The sequence below is a fragment of the Nannospalax galili genome, unplaced genomic scaffold (assembly GCF_000622305.1).
Source record: "Nannospalax galili isolate Female #2095 unplaced genomic scaffold, S.galili_v1.0 scaffold3, whole genome shotgun sequence".
NCBI classification, from domain to species: Eukaryota; Metazoa; Chordata; class Mammalia; order Rodentia; family Spalacidae; genus Nannospalax; species Nannospalax galili.
Genome location: NW_008351466.1, coordinates 163,627 through 185,995, shown reverse-complemented (window position 1 = coordinate 185,995; position 22,369 = coordinate 163,627). Strand labels below are relative to the sequence as shown.

General features: G+C 36.2%; 1 protein-coding gene across 11 annotated transcripts in view; it reads right to left on the bottom strand.

Annotated features, from left to right (window-relative positions):
• Nucleotides 1–586: 586 nt before the first annotated feature.
• The window catches only part of Zmat1 (zinc finger matrin-type 1), a 78,448-nt gene continuing 56,665 nt past the window's right edge, over nt 587–22,369 (bottom strand). For 7 of the 11 annotated variants that reach the window (XM_029553639.1, XM_029553638.1, XM_029553640.1 and 4 more), the window contains 5 exons: nt 20,544–20,645; nt 20,291–20,465; nt 18,537–18,605; nt 5,876–5,975; nt 587–2,182 (listed from right to left, as the gene is read on the bottom strand). In XM_029553639.1, the coding sequence (XP_029409499.1) occupies nt 865–2,182; nt 5,876–5,975; nt 18,537–18,605; nt 20,291–20,465; nt 20,544–20,645 (1,764 nt within the window). In that variant the 3' untranslated portion in view covers nt 587–864. The remainder of the gene's footprint in view (nt 2,183–5,875; nt 5,976–18,536; nt 18,606–20,290; nt 20,466–20,543; nt 20,646–22,369) is intronic. The other 4 variants (XM_029553637.1, XM_029553643.1, XM_029553641.1 and 1 more) reach the window with 3 other exon arrangements.

The window sequence follows — 22,369 nt, the reverse complement described above, 5'->3', positions numbered from 1 at the left end:
TTGGGCAAATAAGTCACTTTCACTGTCATTGGATGAACAAAATGGAAACAACTGCATTTAGCAAAACCATATTATATATAAGAAATATAATAATTTTTATTTTTATAAAATGAAAGTAACTTGAGAAAAGAGCATATGAATATTTTTACTTCATGTGGCTTTTGTTAGCAATTAACTATACATGTAGAAATACACAAATAACACATGAAACCAAAAGTTTTCAACTTTTCTTCAACCTTAAGGGAACAAAATTGGAAAGTTTAAAATCGAGAGTAGAAATCACTGACTATTCTGACTTTTCTTCAGTAGGTTTCTTTCTCTTATGTTCTTGTATTGTGTTCTGGCTTCACATATGGTAGGTTTAGGCCTTTGTGTTTGTCCTTCAATTACATTTTAAGATGAGAGAGAGAAAGAGGGGGAAAGGAGAGCAGAGCAGAGGACATAGAGAGGGAGAGAGAGAGAGGGAGAGAGAGGAGGAAAAAGAGAGGAGGGGTGAGAAAGAGAGAGAGAGGAACAGACTGATGTTTTCGTGCACCGTCACAGACTTCTACTACCTCTTCATCTGAAGAGCTTGATTTTAGTTAAATTCACTTTCTCAACTGATTTCTTGAATTCACTCTTTGTAAATAAAACCAAAAGTTCAAAATTCACAAGTAGACTCACTTCAAAATACTTTCGCAAAGACTACATTTAGATGTTTTGTATATTTGTTTTTCCTTTTGGTTCAATTTCAATTTTTGCAAAGTAAATGTTAAGCTTTCCTGAACTGACACTGCATCAACACTTCCTTGTCTTCATTGGTTACTCGTGTCTTTACCTAAATCAATATTGTTTCTTTAGTTTATTCCTGGGTAAACTGGAAGTTCAAAACCCAAGAATTGACTCATCCCAAAGGATTTCCTCTTCTGTCCTTTCTTCCACAGCTTTCTTTTTCTGTTTTTTGTGCTTACGTTCTTCCTTCTCAGAGGATGCCTCGTGTTTTCTTTTCTTTTTTCGGTGCTTTATCTTTTCTGAACTGACTCTAACTTTATCCTCTTCTCTTTTACTTTCTTGAATGCTCTTTTCTTTGTCTAAATCTTTATCCTGAGAACTCTTTTTCCTTTTATGCTTGGACTCTTCCTTCTCTGGCCTTTCTTTGTCTTCTTCTAGGTGTCGTTTTCTCTTTTGATGACGCCGTTTATGACTTGCGTGATGACCATGGGTATTATCGTTTGAGGACAGGTGCTTATAAACTTCACATTCTACGTTGTGTGAGTCAGAGCTATTTTCTTGTTGACTAAGGCTCAGAGGAACCAGTTTTTCTGAGAAATAATCTCTGGTGAATTGATAGTAGCTATCAGAATCTAGTTTCTGTTTGCTCTCATAAGCTGGTAAACAATGAGGTAACTCATTTTCTACTGCGTGTGAACTACTGTATGGATCTGTGTAAGACTGGAAAGTCTCAAATTGGACTCTTTTCTCAAACATTCTATGTTTGGATCTTGTATCAATCATTTCTCTGTTCCTATGGGTTTCCACTGAGCTATCAATTCTTCTGAAAGAAGTCTTTGGCTTGAGTTCTCTAGATTCCTGAACATTTCTGTAATCCTCAAATTCATCTTGGAAAGTTTCATTTCCCCTCTTCGAATGAGGTGGTAACCAGGAACGTAATTGGTCATCTTTTGGTGAACCATTGTATTGTTGTTGGTAGGTCTGCAATGGCTCAAATCTTCGCTCATACATTCTTTGTCTGTTTCCAGAATCAACCCTTTCTCTATACCTATGCTCCTTATACCTATAATTTTCTCTCATCCTTCTAAAACAAATATTGGGATCTAGTCCTCTTGCTTTCTGCACTTTAATGTAATCTTCAAGTTCATCTTGGAAAGAGTCATATGTCTTTGAATGAGCTGCTAAACAATGAGGTAACTGGTCTTCTACTTCTTGAGAATTATTGTATGGTCCTTGGTTTGTCCAGAAATTTTCAGGTGGAGGTTTTTGTTCAAGCATTTTATGTCTAGGTCTGGAATCAACCATTTCTCTGTATGCATGAGCTTTCAAATAATTATCTTCCATCTTTCTAAAATGAGTCTTGGACTCGAGTGCTCTAGATTTCTTCACTTTGATGTAATCTGCATGTTCACCTTGGTAAGAGTCTTGTATATTCTTTGAATTTTTCATTTGACTGATAACATGGGATTCTCTAAAAGAAAATAATATAAAGTTGATTACTAGAACATTTTATGCTGAATATTTTCTTTGAAATGAAAAAATTAGTCTAGGTAAACAAAATCCATAAAAGTTAAAATACATTCTTAAAAACAACTGTAAAGAGTGAATTTTGATGCTCACAAGACATAGCAGGAATAGTTAAGATAGCTCTCAGGCACCTCACAGGTTTTAAGAAAAAACACTTTCCATTAAGTGGCAGTTAGAGACACCTAACACTTTCATTGTCTCTGTGATCTTTAAATAAGACCACAGGTACATGGCTGCAGGGAGACGTGGGGTTTTGTGGAAAGATACCAGAGTTAAACAGTAGGAACAACAGGGTGAAACTCAAGAATACTGGATGTTAGAACTATAAGAGATTTAAATAGAGAGCCCTAACATCAAGTGTACAGTGGCAAACTAATGAAGGGTAAGATGTTCTTTAGTGGCCCTACAAGCAGAAGAGAAAAGGAAATTGTTGATGAGCTCCATAGTGCAGAAGCTAGCACCTTGCAAAAATATAGTCTAAGACAAATGATCTCTGATCTGTACCAGCAAGCTAGCTCTGAAGAAGTCTCCTGTATTTCTAAGATTATTCATTGGTACTTCAATGAGGAGTCACCTGAAGAGGTGTCCTACTGTCTGACTATGCTCCTGGGTGAATGAATCCAGGTATTTTAATATCTCCAAGTCCAAATTGCCACTAGGCATCACTAAATAAATAAATCATGTAGACATAAAAATCAACAAAGAAACTTCAGCATTAAATGACACCACAAATCAAATGGACTAAGAAGACATCTACAGAATATTCCCTTCAACATCTACAGAATGCCCATTCTTCTCAGCATCTCATGGAACTGAACCATCAAGAAAACAAGGCTTAGAGTTAAGAGAAAACCTACAGAAAGGGAGAAAGTTTTTGTCAATCACTCCAAATGGATTTGGGGCTTGCACTATAAGAGAGAATGCATGCCTAATATTATAACACTGGTCCAAAACCCATGTCTGAAGAGGTCTTGACCCTCTGGAGGGGAATCTAAAATGGCTGCTTACCTTAATTGACATGACATCAAAACACCCCCTAAGTATCTATCCACAGGCAGAGCCTATCCTCAGTATTAAAATGAGAAACCTCTACGTGCAATAAACTGAGGTAAATACACAAAGACTCATGGCTGCCCAAGATGCTGAGAATAAAGGACGATTTAAGGTTCAGCCCTAGACAAAACATTTATGTACCGTCTTAAGGGTTAGAGAATAATGAAAGAGGGCCGAAAGAATGTAAGACCCAGAGGATGGGGAGGGGTGCTCCAAAATACCACCCAAGCATGACATAGGCATGGGAGCTATGAACTCACAGCAGCTGTATATATGCATTAGATCCACATAAGTCAGACCCTCTTAACAGTCAGTCAGCTATGAAGGAGGATAGGACCACATAATGCTGATCTTTTGGCAGCTAACAAATTCTGGTAGAGGCAGAAGCATAGTATCCAGTTACATACCCACTGGTGAACCCACAAGGCTCTGATGGTTAGTTCAAAACTCAGGATCACATAGACAATGCTAATTAACCTATGTAGAACACTAAACAAAACCCAAACTAGTAAATAAGGGAGTTTTATAGGGAAGGGGGCTGGTGGGATGGAAAAACGACAGTTGTAGAGTGGGACCAAAATATTATATATGCATGAAATTATTAAAGAAAAAAGTTTACTAATTCAAAAGAAAACAAAAGACAACAAATGTTGGTGAGGCTGCAGAGAAAAAGAAACAATTATACATTGTTGGTGAAAATGTAAATTAGTGCAGCCACTATGGAACTCTATATGAAGGTTCCTCAAAAACTATAACTGCAAGACGATCCAACTATACTATCCTAGCTGTATACCCAAACGAATACAAGTGGCATAAAAGAGAGATATCTGTATAGCCATATACAGTCCTATTAGAAAATCATGAAGTTACACAATCAATTTAGATGAACACCAGCGGATAAAGACTATGTTATATATATATATATATATGCAGTGGAATATTGTTTAATCATAAGCAAGAATGTAATAATGTTTTTAGAAATAAAAACAGAACTCGAGATCATCATTCATATTAAGTAAAATAACCCAGATCCAGAAAGATAAGTATTAATTATTCGTTTTTCATATGTGGAATCTAGATTTTTTTTAAAATCCCCATCAAATTAGAATGGGGGTCTATTAGGAAAGAGGGAGGATAATAAAAGATACCTGGGGATAAATATGAGCAAAGTGTGTTTATACATACATGAAAATATCACAATGTCACAATGAAACCAATTATTTTGTATAAGCCATATATGCTAATAAAAATAGCTCATGCCTGGGATAAATATGGAGGATGGACGGATATAAAGGAGTGGCTGTATCTCATGCTGTTATAGTTTTACAAATGTTAATGCTCATTTGGATGTGTGGCTAATCAATATTAATAATTATTGCCTTCATAAATGGCCTCATCTAAATGTCATGTTTTTAAACAGTTCCTTGTATAGATCTGCAGATGTGACAGGTTATTTTTTAAATGTCTAAATGTAGCTTCATTTGGTGAGTCTGACAACTTAGCTCCTAAGTATTCAGACCCAAATACTGTAACTATTTTCATAAAGAATAAAATATTTTATTTTTTTATGAAAATACTTTTTCTTTTGTATTGATTTTTTGTGTATTTGATTTTAAAAGCAACAAGCCAAATATGCAGGAGGTCAATGACCTTCTGTCCTGCTACCTGAATTACTCACTCCTCAATTATTTTCTCATTTCTCCTCTTCTTACAGTAATATATTAGTTCTGACTAAATATTTATTAAACTCCTACTATGTGCCATGGCAGGTATAATTCATATATTATTCTATTTCTTTATGACAATATTGTATTAGAGCTGTCCTTATTATACACTTGGTAGGTAGAAAGATGGCTCTGTATTTTGATGTAGGTGTGACAGCAAGACCTCTGTCCTTTATTCTTTTTTAAAAATATTTTTATTTATTATTTTTATTTTATGTACATGAGTGTATTGCCTGCATGTATATAAGTACACCAGTGATGTGCAATAAAAGTGAAGGTCAGAAGAGGATGTCATATTCCCGGGAATTGGAGTTACAGATGTTGTTAGCGGCCATGTGGGTGCTGGGAACCAAACCTGAGTCTTCTCTAAGAGCAATGTTCTTAACTACTGAGCCAGCTCTCCAGCCCCATGTTCTTTGTTCATTTTTAAAGATTTATTTTATTTTCAATTATGTGTTTGTGTGTGCATCTGTGTGTGAGTTGTGTGTGTGTGAGTGCTGGTGTTATACCTCACTCTATGGAGAATGACTGGATCACAGAATCCCTGGAACTAAGAAGTCTTTAGAGATACTTTGAATTTGCATGGTTAGCCTGAAAATGATCTTTTAGCACCTCTACAAAGAAGTAGAATGCTGTCTGGTCAGGAAGGGTCCCAATTTTTCAGATCTGCCAGTACATTATTTTGACTAGGAAATATCCTTGGGAACACCAGTGTGCAATGTTATGAGTACCACCTACCATTTCTAGGTTCAAGTCATAGGAAAATGAATGTCTACGAAGTTTGTAAAATATATGAAAGAGTACTCGCCTAGATGCTTTGGTCTGTGGAATCACAAGAAAGCTTTGGCAAAATCACTTACTTAATTTGATGTTCACTTCCTTGCATGTGGGACCGGAACATATGTAAAGATGTGAAGGTGATACTGCAAATTTGGCATATGTAGGTTCTCATTCTGAATGCTGTAAAAACAGAGAGATGAAGTGTAGGAAGGTGAGTATAGATACACTTAGAATCATATAATACTAGAGATGGATAAGAAATCATCTACTTGAAATTTCCCACACAGGTAAAATTACTTGGTCAAAGTCACAGAGCCAGTTAGTAGTAAAGTTAGCTTCTCAGAGCTCATGGCTCCCAATTTAATGCTCAATTACTGCTATACACTTTATCTATAGTCTTCTTTCTTGAGAATCTGTTACTTGCCTACTGTTGCTGCATAGAGTATGTAACAAGTACCTCAAATATAGCATGGGTAACCAACTTACATTAGTTCTTCAATCAGCCTCTCTTTGTTTATCCTTAATTATTTTTTCACACAAACTCTGAATTGTTTCAAGAGTTAAAATAGAAAAAATTTAACCTCTTGCTTGAAATTAATGTAGTCCACTAGCCATCAAAAATAATTCCCAGATATTTTACGAGAGGTTCAGTGAGCACCATTCATAGGGTAAAAGTGTAAAGCAAAATTCTAAAATGAAACCACTAATTGTCACTTCAAAACCATCAAAAACTATAAAAAGCAGTATAATAGCCAGCTAACTATTCTGCTTCTAAAGTAGAATTAGAAGCAGGAGATAAGCTTATTTTCTAAATCTTATCCTTCTCCTATGTTCTTCTTGGTAAGAAGAAGCAGATGAACAACTTTCATGAGACAAATATGAAAACAATTAAATTTAGACAGGAGGCAATAAATTGGGACTACAAAGATTTTATAAACAACTAAAGTCATCTATTAAATAAAATAGCAACCTAAGTTAATCATAATTAAGTGTATTGGCCTTTGTCTGAACAAAGTTTATTCATAGAAACAAGTGACTACTGATAAGGGGAAAATAATGCATTGAATAACATTTTCACTATTGATATATTCTATTAATGACCAGAGATCAGCTGGTTATGTTAAAATTTGAATGAATGTTGTTTAAAACATTTTTATTGAGAATTTCATACAATGTATTTTGATTGCATTCATATTCCCACCCCCATCTCCACTCCCACCATACTACACCCACTGACTTCATGTCCTCTATTTTTTTAAAAAATTTTTGTTTCTTTGAAAGCCCATTGAGTCTAATTCATGTTCCCCAAATGCTCTTGGGTGTGGGTCCATCCCCTGGAGGTTTGTCAACCTATCCAGTGTCACACCCTTAAGGAATACTGATTCTCCATGAATGAATGTTTTTATAAGGGTGCTAAGAACATCCTTCGAAGAGAATAATCTTTTCAATAAAGGGGATTAGGAAAAGTGACTATTCGAAAGCATAAGAATGTAGGTAAATCTCCCTCACCTGTTACATTACTCAACTCAAAATGGATTAAAGACTTAAATGTAAGACTGGCAGCTATGAAACTAAGGAACACACGTGTAAAGTGCTTCAGGACAGTGTAACAGGCAAGGATTTATTGGAAAAGTTCCCAAAATATAGGAAGCTAATGAAAAAAATACACAAATAGGATCCTATAAAACAAGTTTCTGCAAAACAAAGGAAATATACAATAGAGTTAATAAGCAATCTATAAATAGGAGAAAATACTTGTGATTTATACATTTAACATGGGATTGATCTCCAGAATATATAAGAAACACCCGAAACTCAACAGCAAAAAAAAAAACTCATTAGAAAATATGCAATTAAATTAGCCATTTTTTAAGAGAAGATATACAACTGTCCAACAGGTACATGAAAAAATACAGAACATCACTAATAATCAGGAAAATGCAAATCAAAAAAACAATGAGATGCTAGGAAGAATGGCTAATATAAAAAAGACTAATGGTTGAAAGTGCTGGTGAGGATGTAGAGAAAAGGGAACCCATATACACTGTTGTTGGGAACCTAAATTAGTAAAGCCATTTGAAAACCAGTATTGGCACTAATTAGAAAACAGAAAGGAATTATCACATGTACCTGTAATTGCAACACTGGTGTATAGCCAAAGGAAGTGAAATCAGTATGTAAATAGGCATGTATTTATTACAGCATTATTTACAAATAGGCAACAGATGGAAGCAAACTAAGTACTCATCAATAGATGAATGGATAAAATGTGTTAATGCAGTCAACAGAATGTTATTCTGCTAGAAAAGTAATGAAATCCTGTCACTGTGACAGCATGGTTTGAACAGGAGGTCAATACGTTACATGATATAAGCCAGGCAAAGAAAATGCTACATAACCTTGTTTACTATGTGAATCTAAAATATTTGATTGATACCACAGAAATTTTGAGTATAATAGTCATCACTAGAGGGAAAAGACAATAGGAGTTGGAGAAGGGATGAGTAAAGATTAGTCAATGGATACCATGTTAACAGTTAGATGAGGGTAGGTAGGTCTGCAGTACTATTCCATAATATTTCTATTACACTTAACCATTGTATACTATACATTTCAAAAAGTTAGGGAAAGGATTTTGGAAATTTTAACTACAAAAAATGATAAAAGCCTGAGGATATAAATATGTGTAACTTGTCTTATATATTACATGAAGTCTATCTAAATCAAACATTATATGGTACTCCTATTTTGTAAAAAACTATTATATGTGTGTTTTGTCTGCATATATGTAAGTGCACCATGTGCATGTAATCCCCACAGAGACCTGAAGAGGGTGTCGGATCCCCCTGTAACTGGAGTTCCAGACGGTTCTTAGCCACCATGTTGGTTGTGGGAATCGAACCCGGGTGCTCTGGAAGAACAGGAAGTGCTTTTAACAGCTGATCTATCTCTCTAGCCCCAATACTCCAATTAATACCTACAAATCTTTTTTTGTATTTGAAAACTTTGAATAAACAATTCCTTAAAGCCATCCTCCTTCTCTGTGCATTTATTTCATGGTGATTAAGCAACTTTCTATTTCTAATTTGGTTTTGATACCAGAGACATATAATGTGGATTATAGACATCAAAAACATCCCAAAGATTAGAAATATGTATTGTTATTATAAATCAACCAATCCATTAACTTGAATTACAATGTTTATCAAATTTCTCTGGTAAAAATAACCTCAGTTATTAGGTAAAAATACAGATCCCTAGAACTCTCCTGTGGAGAATATGATTCACTGTTTCTGTAGTAGAGCTGAGAAGTAGATTTAATTTTTTTATTATTTTTGTTTTATGCATATGAGAAGCAGTTTTTATCAAAGTGATTGTCAGAAACTTTGTGAGAAATACACTTCAGGGAATATTTATTAGCTTATTTCAAGGTTCTTTGTGGTTTGTGAGTACTTCATTTGAGGTTAATTAACTGATGACTCTGGAACTAAGTATTTATTAACCGAAGGATTCAACCTAGAACAGATGAACTGCTATTCATCTTTATACCAATCTTTCCCAGTAAATTAGCACTTCATTTTATAGGGGTGGAAACTAAAGCAAAGATGTTCTTGGTCAGTGCCATATATTTTGAGTGCACTTAAGTGATGTGAGATAAACAAGAATCATTGTTTTTTCTAGCTTTGTGGTTTTCAAAGCTGGTTATATATTAGAATCATATGGAAAATGTTTATGTTACCTTGACTCTTGGCTTTTCTACACATGGATGTTCTTCATTGTTCTAGGCTATTGGTATTGGTCAGCTTCACATCAGACCAATTAAATCTATATCTCTAGGGGATGGAAAAGGACTCTTCTACTTCTTGAAATCTTTCTAGATAATTTACTACTAGAAGAGTTGGCTTTACTTGGAAGGATGTAAAAGGTTAAGGAGAGCATTGTTCATTTAAGAAATAGTATGAAAAAGCACAGGTGTGTTCATAGGAATGTTGCACAAAATTATGACTGTAGAGTAAAATTCAAGGAGACAAGATGGGAAAGGCAAAGCAGGGATCCAATCAAAGTGGGACTTATATGTTAGGCTAAGGAGCTTAGACATTTTTTCTGTGTTAGGAAACCTTGAATACATTAAAGTAGGAAATGATACGGGTGGTAAATTGTGTATTTTAGAAAAATGCCTCATTTGGCGCAATATAGATGATGAATTTAAGAGCAAACCAAAAAGTAAGGTGAACACAGAGGTGATATGAATGTAATAGACTAGGGAAGATATAATGAGGACATGGAGTAGAAGGGTCTCAGTAGGGGTGGAGAGGAAACACCTGAACTGGTGAAACGCTTAGCTCTGAAACTGGCAAAATGTAGTGAGTGATGGATATGAGGGATATGGGAATGGAGAGACTCTAGAGGAGACTATAAATAATTCTCTGGTTCTTAATTTGGTAACTGAGTGTGTTGCGATCACATTACCTGAAACTGGAACTTCGGAAGGAAGTTACAGAGTGAGAGAGAATGCAAAAGTGAATCTAAGTATGAGCACGGAGTCTGAGATGGCTGTGAGACTTCTAGGTAAGTGTGGGTAACTGGTAGTTACACATGAGTTTAAAAGAAAGAAGATATGACAGAGATTTTGGAGACTCCAGACATGGGAGTAGTTACAATAATCAGAATTCATGACATTTCCTGAGGATAATGAATGGATTGGCATAGGGATAGCTACATAGTGATCAAAAAGTACATAAAAATAAAAATAATAAATAAAATATTAAAACAAAAAAAATTATGAAAGTATACCACTCTTTACACTGAGATGGTAGAGAAGGAAGAGTCTATGAAAAACTTAACGAAGTAAAGGACAAAGATTTATAACATTGAGAATGTTAAAAAAGCTAAAGATGCCTACTTGATTTAGTCATTTGGAGTTTACCTTGAATGAGTAATGAGCAGTTTCACCGAAGTGGAAGGGTAGAGTGGTGTGAAGTCTGGGAGAATGTGTGCCAACAAATGACAATGAATTGAGGAGTGAGTAAGTAATAGTTAAAGACGGGAGTAGAGTGCATTTAAAAACATTTGGCTATGAAGAGAAGGGGTGTGTTAAAGGGGAACTCCATTACAGGAGGATTTGGTTAGGGCAACATATTTGGTAATTAATATCTGTTCGCTTCTTTCCTGTCTTCCTCTCCTTTCTTCCCTTCTTCCTTTCCTTCCTTCCCTTCTATTTTTTCTGTGGTAGTGAGGCTTGAATTCCAGGCCTTTCTCATGCTAGGCAAATGCTCAGTTACTGAACCCTTTAAAAAATTTTTTTGAGACAGGATCTGTGTAATCTGCCCAGGCTGGCCTTGAACTCTCTCTGTAGTACAGCCAGGCCTTGAATCTGTCATTTTTCTTAATCACCTGAGTAGCTGGAATTACAGGCCTGTGCCACCAGGCCTGCCTTATCTTTCTTGATAAGAAAAGCTTATTTGAGAAGTGTGAAGAGGGGAAGTATAGAGCAGGGAAACAAAGTTTTGGAAAATTACATAGCTTAAAAATCATTTTAAGGGGCTGGAGAGATTGCTCAATGGTTAAGAATACTGGCTGCTCTTGCAGAGGACCTGGGTTAGATTTCCAGCACCCACATGCCAGCTAACAGCTGTCTGTAACTCCAGGAAATCCGATGTCCTCTTCTAACTTCTGCAGGCACTGCACAACACAGGTGCACCTAACTATGTACAAGCAATACATTCATATACATAAAACAAAAATAATAAAAAATCATTTTTAAATCACAAAGTGTATGTGTACCATAATTTCATTACCTGTCTATCTGTTGTTACACATCTAGGCTGATTCAGTTTGCTAGCAATTATAAACAGAGCATCAATGAACATGGATGTGCAGGTATCAGGTAAGATACAGAGTCTTTTGGGCATATATCTAGGAGTGGCATAGCTGGGTCAAATGATAGTTCTATTTCTAGTCTTTTGACAAATCTTCACTGATTTCCAAAGTGGCTGAACTAGTTTACAACCCACTAAACAGGATACAAGAGCTTCCCTTTCCCCACATCTATGCCAGCGCTTACTGTTATCTGTATTTTTTTTAATTAAAAATTTATGTGTATGAGTGTTTTTCCTGAATGTATGTACGTGCACCATGTGAATACCACACCCATGGGAGCCAGAAGAGTGTATTCGATCTCCTGAGACTAGAGTTACTGACAGTTGGCAGGTACCATGTGGGTGCTGGGAACAGAACCCAGGTCTTCTGCAAGAGCAGCCAGTGCACTTAATGGCTGTACCATCTCTTCAGTTCCACTATTTGTATTCTGGATGATGGCCATTATGACTGGGTGAGGTGGAATCTTTATTTCCCCTTTTTTAACTGAATTTTTGCTATTTCCAAACAATATATTTGATCGTATTTAGATTCCTCTCTCCCCTATCTGCATCACCCCTTATTGCTCCTTGACCAATTTAATGTAATATATAACATATATTACATACATGTGTAATATATATTATATATATGTATATGCTTATAGAGTCTAATTTGTGTCCCCAAATGTCCTTCAATGTGGGTCTATCCACTGGAGCCTGGTTAACACACCAAGAGTCACTCACACCTTTGAAAAAGACTGACTCTCCACCTTCCAGTAGCCATTGGTAACCTATAGTTCCACAGGTAGGTTTGGGGCTTCTTATCAACTTCCTTGTGACTATGCTTGGATTTTGTTTGGTTTGAGCTTACATTGGACTTGTGCATGCTATCACCATTGCTGTGAGTTTATATGAGTAACTGATCAGTTTTCTGGAAAGCTCTTGTTTCCTTGTGGTCATCCACCAGTGATGTGGAATCTTAAAATAGTTTTATCCTGCATTTTTCTGATGGCTAAGGAATTCGAACACTTTTAAAAGATGTATAGTGTCCATTTGTAGTTCTTCCTGTGAGAACTCTGTTCTGTTCTATAGCCACTTTTAAAATCAGGTGGTTTGTTTTCTTGATGTTTATTGAGTTCTTTGTATATTCTAGTGATGAATCCTCTGTATAGCTGATGTAGCCACTGGTGAATGATTTATGCTATAGTGGATAGCTTCATGTCCATGTCCATTTGAATGGCCCTGGTTAAATTCAGTGAGTCAAAAGGCAAAAACAAAACAAAACAAAGACATGAAAATGGGATGGAGAGTTGGTGAGAGGAAAGGAGGTGTGGTTGGTGAATGTGGCAGGAGGATAAGAGAGGATGGCGGGGTGAGTGTGAGGTGAATGTATTATATACATGTGTGAAATTGTCAAAGAATAAATTGATTAAAAAAAAAAACTAATGTTAAGGGGAAAGTGAAGGAAAACAAAAATGACTGAATCAGACTAATAACCCAAAGAAATTGGAAAAAGAGACTGTGGAGAGACATCCAGTTTCTAAACTTATATGTTTCCATAGTATCCCTTAGTCACCTGAAATGTAGTAGAAGACTTAAAGAATTGAGTTGATTCTAGGTTGAAATCTTGCTGCTAGGGAGTGACATACTAACCCTGGGTATAAGTAAAGCTTTAGAAAAGGTTCCTATAGCATTAAGATATGCACAGATGGTAATGGAAATGCAACAAAAGAGAGAAGAAAAGAGGGGTTGGAGAGTTGGCTCAGCAGTTAAGAGCACTGGATGTTCTTGCAGAAGACCCTGATTCAGTTCTCAGCACCCACATGACAGCTAACAACCATATGTAACTCCAGTTCCAGGGGAATCCAACTCCCTCTTCTGACCTCCATGGGCACTGCACAACATGGGTATACTTACATACAAGCAGGCAGTTTTACTCCTACACACAAAATAAAAATAACAAAGTACTAAAAAGAGAAATAGTTCTAAGACTTGATAAAACGTTGATAGAAAGCATATAGGGAATTAAAGTAGTTAAAAATATTGTCAAAGATTTGGGTAGGTACCTAATAAATAGCAATAATACTAGCAAAAAAAAGATTTTGGGAAACTTACATTGGATTTAGAGAATATTATTAATTTTAGATATGATGAATTACAAGTGAAGGTAAGACATCTAAGTCCAATAATGGGGCTAGAATTAGTAAGATAACAAATCAAATATGACACATAAAAATACATACTTTAATCCTGTACTGTCATCATTGCCATTCCTGTGCTAGTAAGATCTGAATTGGAATAGGGGCATAAACAGGCAGTGATGATGAAGGAAAGATCAAATATGGGAGAAACATGTGTAAGCAATTGCAGATGAAGAGAAAGGAAGAGAGAGAAAGGAGACACTGAATCAATCATGAGATAAAGTGGCACATGTTAAGTTTCATTTTCTTAACATTAGTTCACTTACAATAATTCTGTTGTCAGTGTTCTTTGAAATTCTCATTAGCTAATTTAATTTATTCAGCTATGCTTTCTTGTTGCTGACTTTTTTTTAAAGAAATGGTCTTGCTATGTAGCCCAGGCTGTCCTCACAGTCATCCTCCTGCCTCTGACTTCTGAGTACTAAGGCTTCAACTACGTACCACCATATCCAGCTAAAACAGCCACTTCAGCTGTTTTAAAAAGCTGAAATGCTTGTGAAGCAGGAGTTAAGACAGGGCATATCTGTTCTTTTAGCTACAGCATCAAACGTATTTTGTAAAATGCTTTTATTAAGTACTTTAAATTATACTGATGATCATTCCTCTATTTCAGGGTCAGAAAAGAACTTTATAAAAAATTCTTCCTTTAGTCTAGTAACCTTGAAACTTTAAAGGGCTAAAACGATCTCTCCTATAGCAGCAACAAGAATGCAAGTGCTTAGCATTTAGACTCAGTTCATTTACTCAATGTCACAAAACGACATTTCAGATACCCTCAGCTCTGCAACAGGAAAAACACCCTAACATGTGGCAAGTTTTCGTATCTTCAAATATCTCCTACCTTTAGAAGCAACTATCACTTCTATTTCTATAGTTGCTTAAATCAACATTCTTTAAAATCCTACATGAAGCTAGATATCCTTTGGAATATTATAACCTATTGAATCACACTATTCAGGAAACTAAAATGGCACAGAGGGTAAGCACTTGAAATAAATATTCGTTAATAGCTTAATGATTCATATATTAAACTAATCTCTATTGAGGTAGGACTCAGTCTATGTCAATTTTATTTCTAGCACTAGAAATATAGATGAATTACATGAAGTTTTCTCCCCTGAAGACCTTAAACTGAAATAGGAAAGAAATAATACATGAAGAGGTAAGTAGATACAAAGGTTAAAGACTCAGAAGATTAGCCCTGAAGGAAGTGAAAAGGCTTCCAGGGGCAGCAGCATGTTTATAAATGTGTATGAGTTAATCACAAGCAGGTTATGGAAATATTTCAATGAAGGATAAGGGGTGGCTATGAACAAAGTCATAAGGAGAAGAAATAAACTATACAGCTTGCAGGTACTGACTATCGATAATGGCAGGAAGTGACAAAGGACAAGTGTGTAGAAAGGAGGAAAGAACAAGAAGATGGAGAGTTGTGGAGTTTTGATTTTATCCTTAGAAGATGGAAAAACAAAGATTTTCAAGCTGTAGAGTGTCATGGAAATATTTATATTTTAAATCAAATATTTCAGTAGTTAAACTGAAAGTGGATTGTGGGAGATGAAACCAACAGGAGGTTAAGTAATTAAAAGGTTGTAGCTCTGCTTCTGAAAATTTCTTAAGTATAAATCACTTATGGGTCTTGTTAAAAACATAAACACTAAGTAGGACTGTAGCAGGCCTGAGATTCTTTTATCTAATAAGCACTAAGATGATATCAATAATGCTGGTCCACACCTCACAATCTGTGTAATAAAGCTCTAGGAAGATGTGACGATCCATACTAGTGTAGGAAGGGAAGGGATGCAGTTAAGGGGACAGTAATAGTTCAGAAGGTAAAAAATCAGAACTTGGTGTTTCATTAACTATAGGATCTGAAGATGGTAGTATTGGGGAGTTCAACGTTAACTGTAGGTTTCTACTTTGAAATACTACGGATTTGAAGTGGCTTTGAAAAGTCCAAGTGAAATAGTATCTACCATTTGGACACGTGAGTCAAATTTTGATGGAAAGGGTGATGAGAATACAGGTGATGGATGAAACCAAGGGAATATACAGAATCATGTTTGTACAGTAAGGCTAATAATGGAACCATGGGAATACCTAAATCTAAGCAATTAGTTAACAAAGAGCTGATACAGAAAGCAAATAAACAGAAATAAAAAGGAGCCAGATTGTGAGGAGTTGTGTACAACCAAGAAAATAATTTCAAGAAGCCAAGAGTAATGAATATTTTCACATGAAGAGGAACGGTCTATTAATAAGAGATTAAAAATAATTAGGTGACAGGCTGGAGAGATGGCTCGCAGTTAAGAGCACTGTTGGCTCTTGCAGAGGATCTGGGTTCAGTTCCCAACACCTACAGGGCAGCTAACAACCATTTATAACTCCAGTTCCTGAGAATCTGATGCCCTCTTTGGACCTCTATGGCCATTGCATGACACGGTTGCACTTACATACATGCAAGCCATATACTTATACACATAAAATAAAATAAAAATAATAAAAATTGCCATGTTCCGACTTTTTTCTAGTTCCCTGTCTAGAACTTATAATACTAATTACTCTTGCCTTTACTTCTCCTTCACATCTCCTAGTCACAATTCAAGGACTTTCTTTTCCCCTTACAGATAAGAGTTATGCAATTTGGGAGTCTTTTAGATAGACCCACTGAAGGGGTACTCCAATTGCCTCACCCTGTGTCCCTGGGTACTCCAATGGCCTCACCCTGCGGCCCTGTTCAGCATGGAAGAAGCCAGTGTGGTTTGTGTCCCTATTCTCTATTGGCGATTTGGGTAACCCCTTTAGAGGATGGTGTGATAAGAATAGGAAGTAGGAATTGGCTAGGCAGAAAAGTAGCCAGTTTCTTGGCTAAAAATCAAAATGTCCTTGGGCCTCTTAGCAACATACTTTGTTCCAAAGGCCAAATATGTTGAAAGTATTTAGGGAGCTTGTATCTGATCCTTAAAAGATTTTAGGAATACCTCTTGGGGGGGGATGTTAGAGTAGTGAAAGCACCATAAAAATAAATAAATCAAAGAAGAAGAAAGAGTACATGAAGTTATCAGAAAAAAGTGATGGGTATATATGGGAGGAGTTGGAGGGGAGGGAGTGGGCATGGATTTGAATAAAACACCTTACATACATGTATGAAATTCTCAATAAATTATGTAAATAAAAAATAAAAATAATAATTTTTTTAAATGAGGTGAGCGGGGCATGATATGGTTGCACTTACATACATGCAAGCAATATACACATAAAATAAAAAAATTTAAATGATGAGGTGAGCTGGGCATGGTGGTACAGGCCTTTGATCCCAGCACTTGGGAGGCAGAGGCAGATGGATCTCTGTGAGTTCAAGGCCAGCCTTGTCTACAGGGAGAGCCTGTCTCAAAAATACCAAAAAGAATGATAAGGTGAGCTGGGTGTGGTGGTGATGCTCTATGTGAGTTCAAGGCCAGCCTGGTCTATATACTGAATTCCAGGTCAGCCAGGGCTACATAGTGAGACAGTTTCAAAAACACAAGTTGAGGAAAAGAAGAATGCAGAACCAAGAAAATGAAGGGGCAATAACATGCACCAATAGTAAAAAAGTGCCTGCTCTTGGGGGTGGGAGAAAATGAAATAAACATGGGTAGAAGAGCAGGTGTAATATTCTAGTCAAGACCAGTCTCTACATTATGCCTGAATTCTTGGCACTCTTTCTAAGCTCCGCGTCTTTTATCTTTTCAACTTCTATCAATTAAAATCAAAGAATTCTGACTATACTCCAGTGGATGAATTTGCACTGAAGGACATCTGGGTACAAATGCTTGACCGGATAGGTCTTAACATGTATGGTGGCATGCATGAGGCCTGGCGGGTGTGTGTATAGAGGAGGAGGCATGGACAGGGGAGAGGGTCTAAATTTGATTAAGAACTATTGTATGAAATGTACAAAAGCTCAATAAAAACTTTCAAAAATCAAAGAATTCTATGTACCATGATATATTACTCCTCTTGTTGGCAAAGATGAACACAAAAACATATAAGTATTTTTCAATGTGGTGTTATTAATGCAAGTAGTTTACACACTTGCTTCTCCAGGGAAATGATATATTCTTATTTATACTACCAAGAGTGACTAGCTTATCACCAAAAGACATTTAAATCATATTCAGTGAATGATTAACATCATTATATTATACTAATTTGAAATACTTCCTTTTCCTAAAATAAGGTGAAACCAATGGAATATATTATATATATTTGATTATGAAATTAATAAGAATTATAAGACTTTCTGGGTCTCAAGTTTTACAAAACCAAATCAAAGTACATGGATTTGAAAATTGATTATTGTCTAAACTTCTATGGTTACATAAATACTATCAATTCCTTAATCAATAAGAATAAAGTGGGTTATGAATAAATGAATATGTTTTATAAAATAAAAACTTCCTATTAAAGAGTTTAGAATAGTTTTCCTATTTACAATTTGTACTTGATTTTGTTGAAAGACATTTCTTTTTACTTATCTATAAATGTCTTCCTAGTTTCATTTTTCACCACAATATAATGTTGTTGGAGCATTAGTGGATTATTAAAGGAAACAGGGAAGAGTTTGAAATACTTCCTTGGATTATTCAAATCTAAAGCACTGCTATAGTGAGGAAAGAACAGTTTTGTCTTTATTCATATACCTGGAGGAGGCTTCACAATAACCGATTTCAGGAAGGTTGGCGCTGTTGAAGTAGTGTTAGGTCTATCTGCTGAAATAATTAAAATGAGAAGTCATCGATGTGTTTAGATGTTATAGCTGCATCTATGGTAAAGTATTAAAGAAATTTACAGTTCTCTAAAAGCCCACAGTCTTTGGACTTTTTCAGCACAAGGCTTCTGGATAAAGGCATTCAAGTCACAAAGGATCTCCTGTGAGAATGGAAATTGAGTATTAGTTTGTCAACAAGTTTATACAATAAATACATGGGAAGGAATGAATGTTTTGTAGCCATCATTGCTTGACCATATTTATTTGAGGAATTAATGGAAACATGGGAGCCATTTCAGGATGATTCTTTGAAATTTGTGAGGGTAAATCAGATGGATCAAGTTCTAAATTGATGTTTTTCTTGAGTACCATAACTATTCTGTCTTTATTTGTGATGCTTGCCTCAGAATGAACTCTAAACAGTTAAGAACATAAAAGTACACATTTCTACAGTTTTAGTTATTTCATGTCTCTTTTAGTTCCTCTTATTGAGGCCAATAAAATGAATTTGGGGGACTCTAGGTAGGATATTTACAAAATGGATTCTCTTATAAGGCACAATGATTCTGTCCTGCTTTAAGCTGTCAGACAGGAAAACAAACACACAGCAATTAGAGACTAGAATAAATTTTTAAAGTAATCCTGATTTCACTTATTAAGAAAAAAATTCTGGGAGAACCCAGATTCAATTCCCAGCACCGATATGGCAGCTAACAACTGTCCATAACTTCAGTTCCAGGGGATTTGATGCCCTCTTATCCCCTCTGTAGACATTGCACAATATGGTGCACTTACATACATGTAGTCAATACACTCATACAATGTAAATTTTTTTAAATCAAGAAAAAATTTCTAATAATATGTTGTGATCATGGTATTGCTTCTGACAATATCTGATGAACTGGAAATAAAAGCTGAAGAATTTTTAATTTTGGGAATACCATAGTAGTACAGTGTTAAAAGTTATTAAGAATGTGGTAAATTATTTATTCCAGATTAATCATCATTATTTTGTCATAGCATGCAAGTTTTTCAAAATATGAGTTAGGTTTTCAAAAATGTACTCTGCCAGCTCAGGAAACTCAGAGTGAGTGCCTTCATATGTGCTGGGGTAATCAAACATTACTAGAAGGAAGAAGAGGGCAGTATTCTAGAAGTCTCTGTACCTTTGGGATTCAACATACTATAATTATTCAGTGATACTTTATACTTACAAGAAGAAATTAAGGGTTATTTGGATAGATGGACATTCTATAATTTAGGTTTATTTACTTCTTACAGTTTTAGTCAGAAAACACTGTATATACACTATGCTGAACATACTGATCTGAACAGACATGTGAGAGAGTTTTGGAAAGCAGTGCATCAAAACACAATGCCAAGGGAAAAACTTAAAGAGCTAAGATTTTATGATTTCTTTAGCTGATTACTGTTGTTTAAGCAGTATAGCAAAAGATATGACTTTACTTGAATTTAGTAAACTGAAGAAGAGTGGTTGTAACACTTCTTAAAATTGAGCTAGCAATTAGAATTATGGACAAGGACACAAAAGGAGATGAACTAAGTGGAAGAACAACCAACCAAGTTGTTTGAACTGAAGTGAAATTTGCTTCCCTAAACGGCTGGTGCAGTGATGGGGAAAAGTTACATCCTGCATCTAAGATAAACAGACGAAGAGAACCTTACCCATCTTTGGCTGACACCTTGATGGAGACACCTGAACACCTTCTTCCAGCATCTCCTTCTGTTTTCGTGTGTGGCTCTTCCCCACATAATAAGACTGAGCAACAGCTGGGGAGTCAAAACTCATGTTGCAAAGATCACTAAATGTGCTTTTGTCCACTTCTCCACTCTTGTGTACCTGAAATAAAATGATCTTTTTTGGAAAGATTCTAAAACTCAAAGTTTAGAATTATATCTTTCAATTTAGCCAACTCACCTGAGAACTACCAATATGCACGTTCACTTTCTTACCAGGCACTTTGTTCTGATTCCCACACACTTGAAAATAGAACTTAACATTTTGAGCATGTATTTTACTCTGAAAAAGAATTACAATATGACTTTATTTATCCAGCAAAAGAGAGATGCAAAATTTATACTTCTCTAAATGTGAGGGCAGAGACTTGAGTTGTGAGTTTCAGCAACTTGTTTTTTGAAGTGAGGGCCTTAGGCATGCTAGGAAGCATATCACTGAGCTACTTCCTCAAGTCAGGTCTCTATTAACTTTATGAAATAGTGTCGCTCTTTTCAAATCTCTAACTCTCAGTTAAAACATAGTACAATTTAGAAGTCTATATTTTTATATTCTTTGCTACAAATTAGAAGCTCATCATGTGAGTGCACCCATGTCATGCAACGCTGTGGAGGTCACAAGAGGGCTTCGGATTCCCCTGGAATTGGAGTTAAGGATGGTTTGTAGCCGCCATGTGGGTGCTTAGAATCAAACCTGGGTCCTCTGTAAGAGCAGTCAGTGCTCTTAACTGCTGAACCATCTCTCCAGCCCTTGAAGCTCATATTTTTCTCTCTTTATTAGCATACATCAATTATACTGGGTTTCATGCTGACACTTTTATGCATTTCTATGATGTAATTTGATCATGCTACCTCCGACTACCATCTCTTCCCCTCTCACTCCTGTTAAGCCCCTTTCTTTTCTCAACTTGCTACCCTTCTACTTTCATGTCTTTTTGTGTGTGCAACGTGATGAGTTTTATTAAGGTTGCTTACAGGAATATGGGTAAGGGGACATTTATAGGAACACAAACACCTTAGCAGTGGTTAGTTACATCACTCTTGAATAATCTCTCCCTCTCAGAGCAACCATTAATTGCCTATAGATCAGGGAGGGGTGGAGCCTCATGAGATCCTGTCCCCTAGCAAGTACTAATTGTCAATAGAACCACGGGGATGGGAGACTTATGAGCCTCTCCCTGCTCAATGACAGGATGTTGACAAGCTCAGCATCATGTGGGTCTTGTACAGGTAATCATAGCTTCTGAGGTTCAAGAGCACAATAGCCATATGTGGTGGTTAGAATAAGAAACATCCACCATAGGCGCAAACATTTGAGGGGGAGGACACTGAGACAGGGTTTCACTATGTATCCCAAGCTGGCTGGGACTCACTGTGTAGATTATCCTAGGCTGTCCTGAGCTATCCACCTGCCTCTGCATCCCAAGTGCTAGGATTTCAGCATGTCCCACCACAACAAAGTGACTCAAATGTTTGAACACCTGGTCCCCAGCTGGTGGCACTGTTTCGGGAAAGGTCACAGAACATTTAGAGATGTAGCCTTGCTGGAGGAAATGCATCATTTCGGGGGACAGTCTTTGGGAATTTATTGACTTGCCATACTTCTAGCTCTCTCTCTGCTTCATGTTAGTTATTAAAAATAAGCTCTCAGCTTCCTGCTCTTCCCACCATGCCTGTTGCTTGATGCCATGCCTTCAGGGAATGACGGATTCTTATCCCTCTGGAACTGTAAGCCAAAGTAAACTCTTCCTTCTATAAGTTGCCTTGGTCATGCTGTTTTTATCAGAGAAACATAAAGGTAACTAATACACTATGTTATACCCAGAAGGCAGCATTCCACAACACTCCACCCTTTTCTCTGACTCTTAAATTTCTTTCTACCCCCTCTTCCATGATGCTTTCTGTACCCTGGAGGAGGTGATGGAAATGTCTTACTTATTGCTGAGGATTCAATAGTGTCTTACTCTCATCACTTTGACCAGTTATCATTCTCTGCAGTTATCACTACCC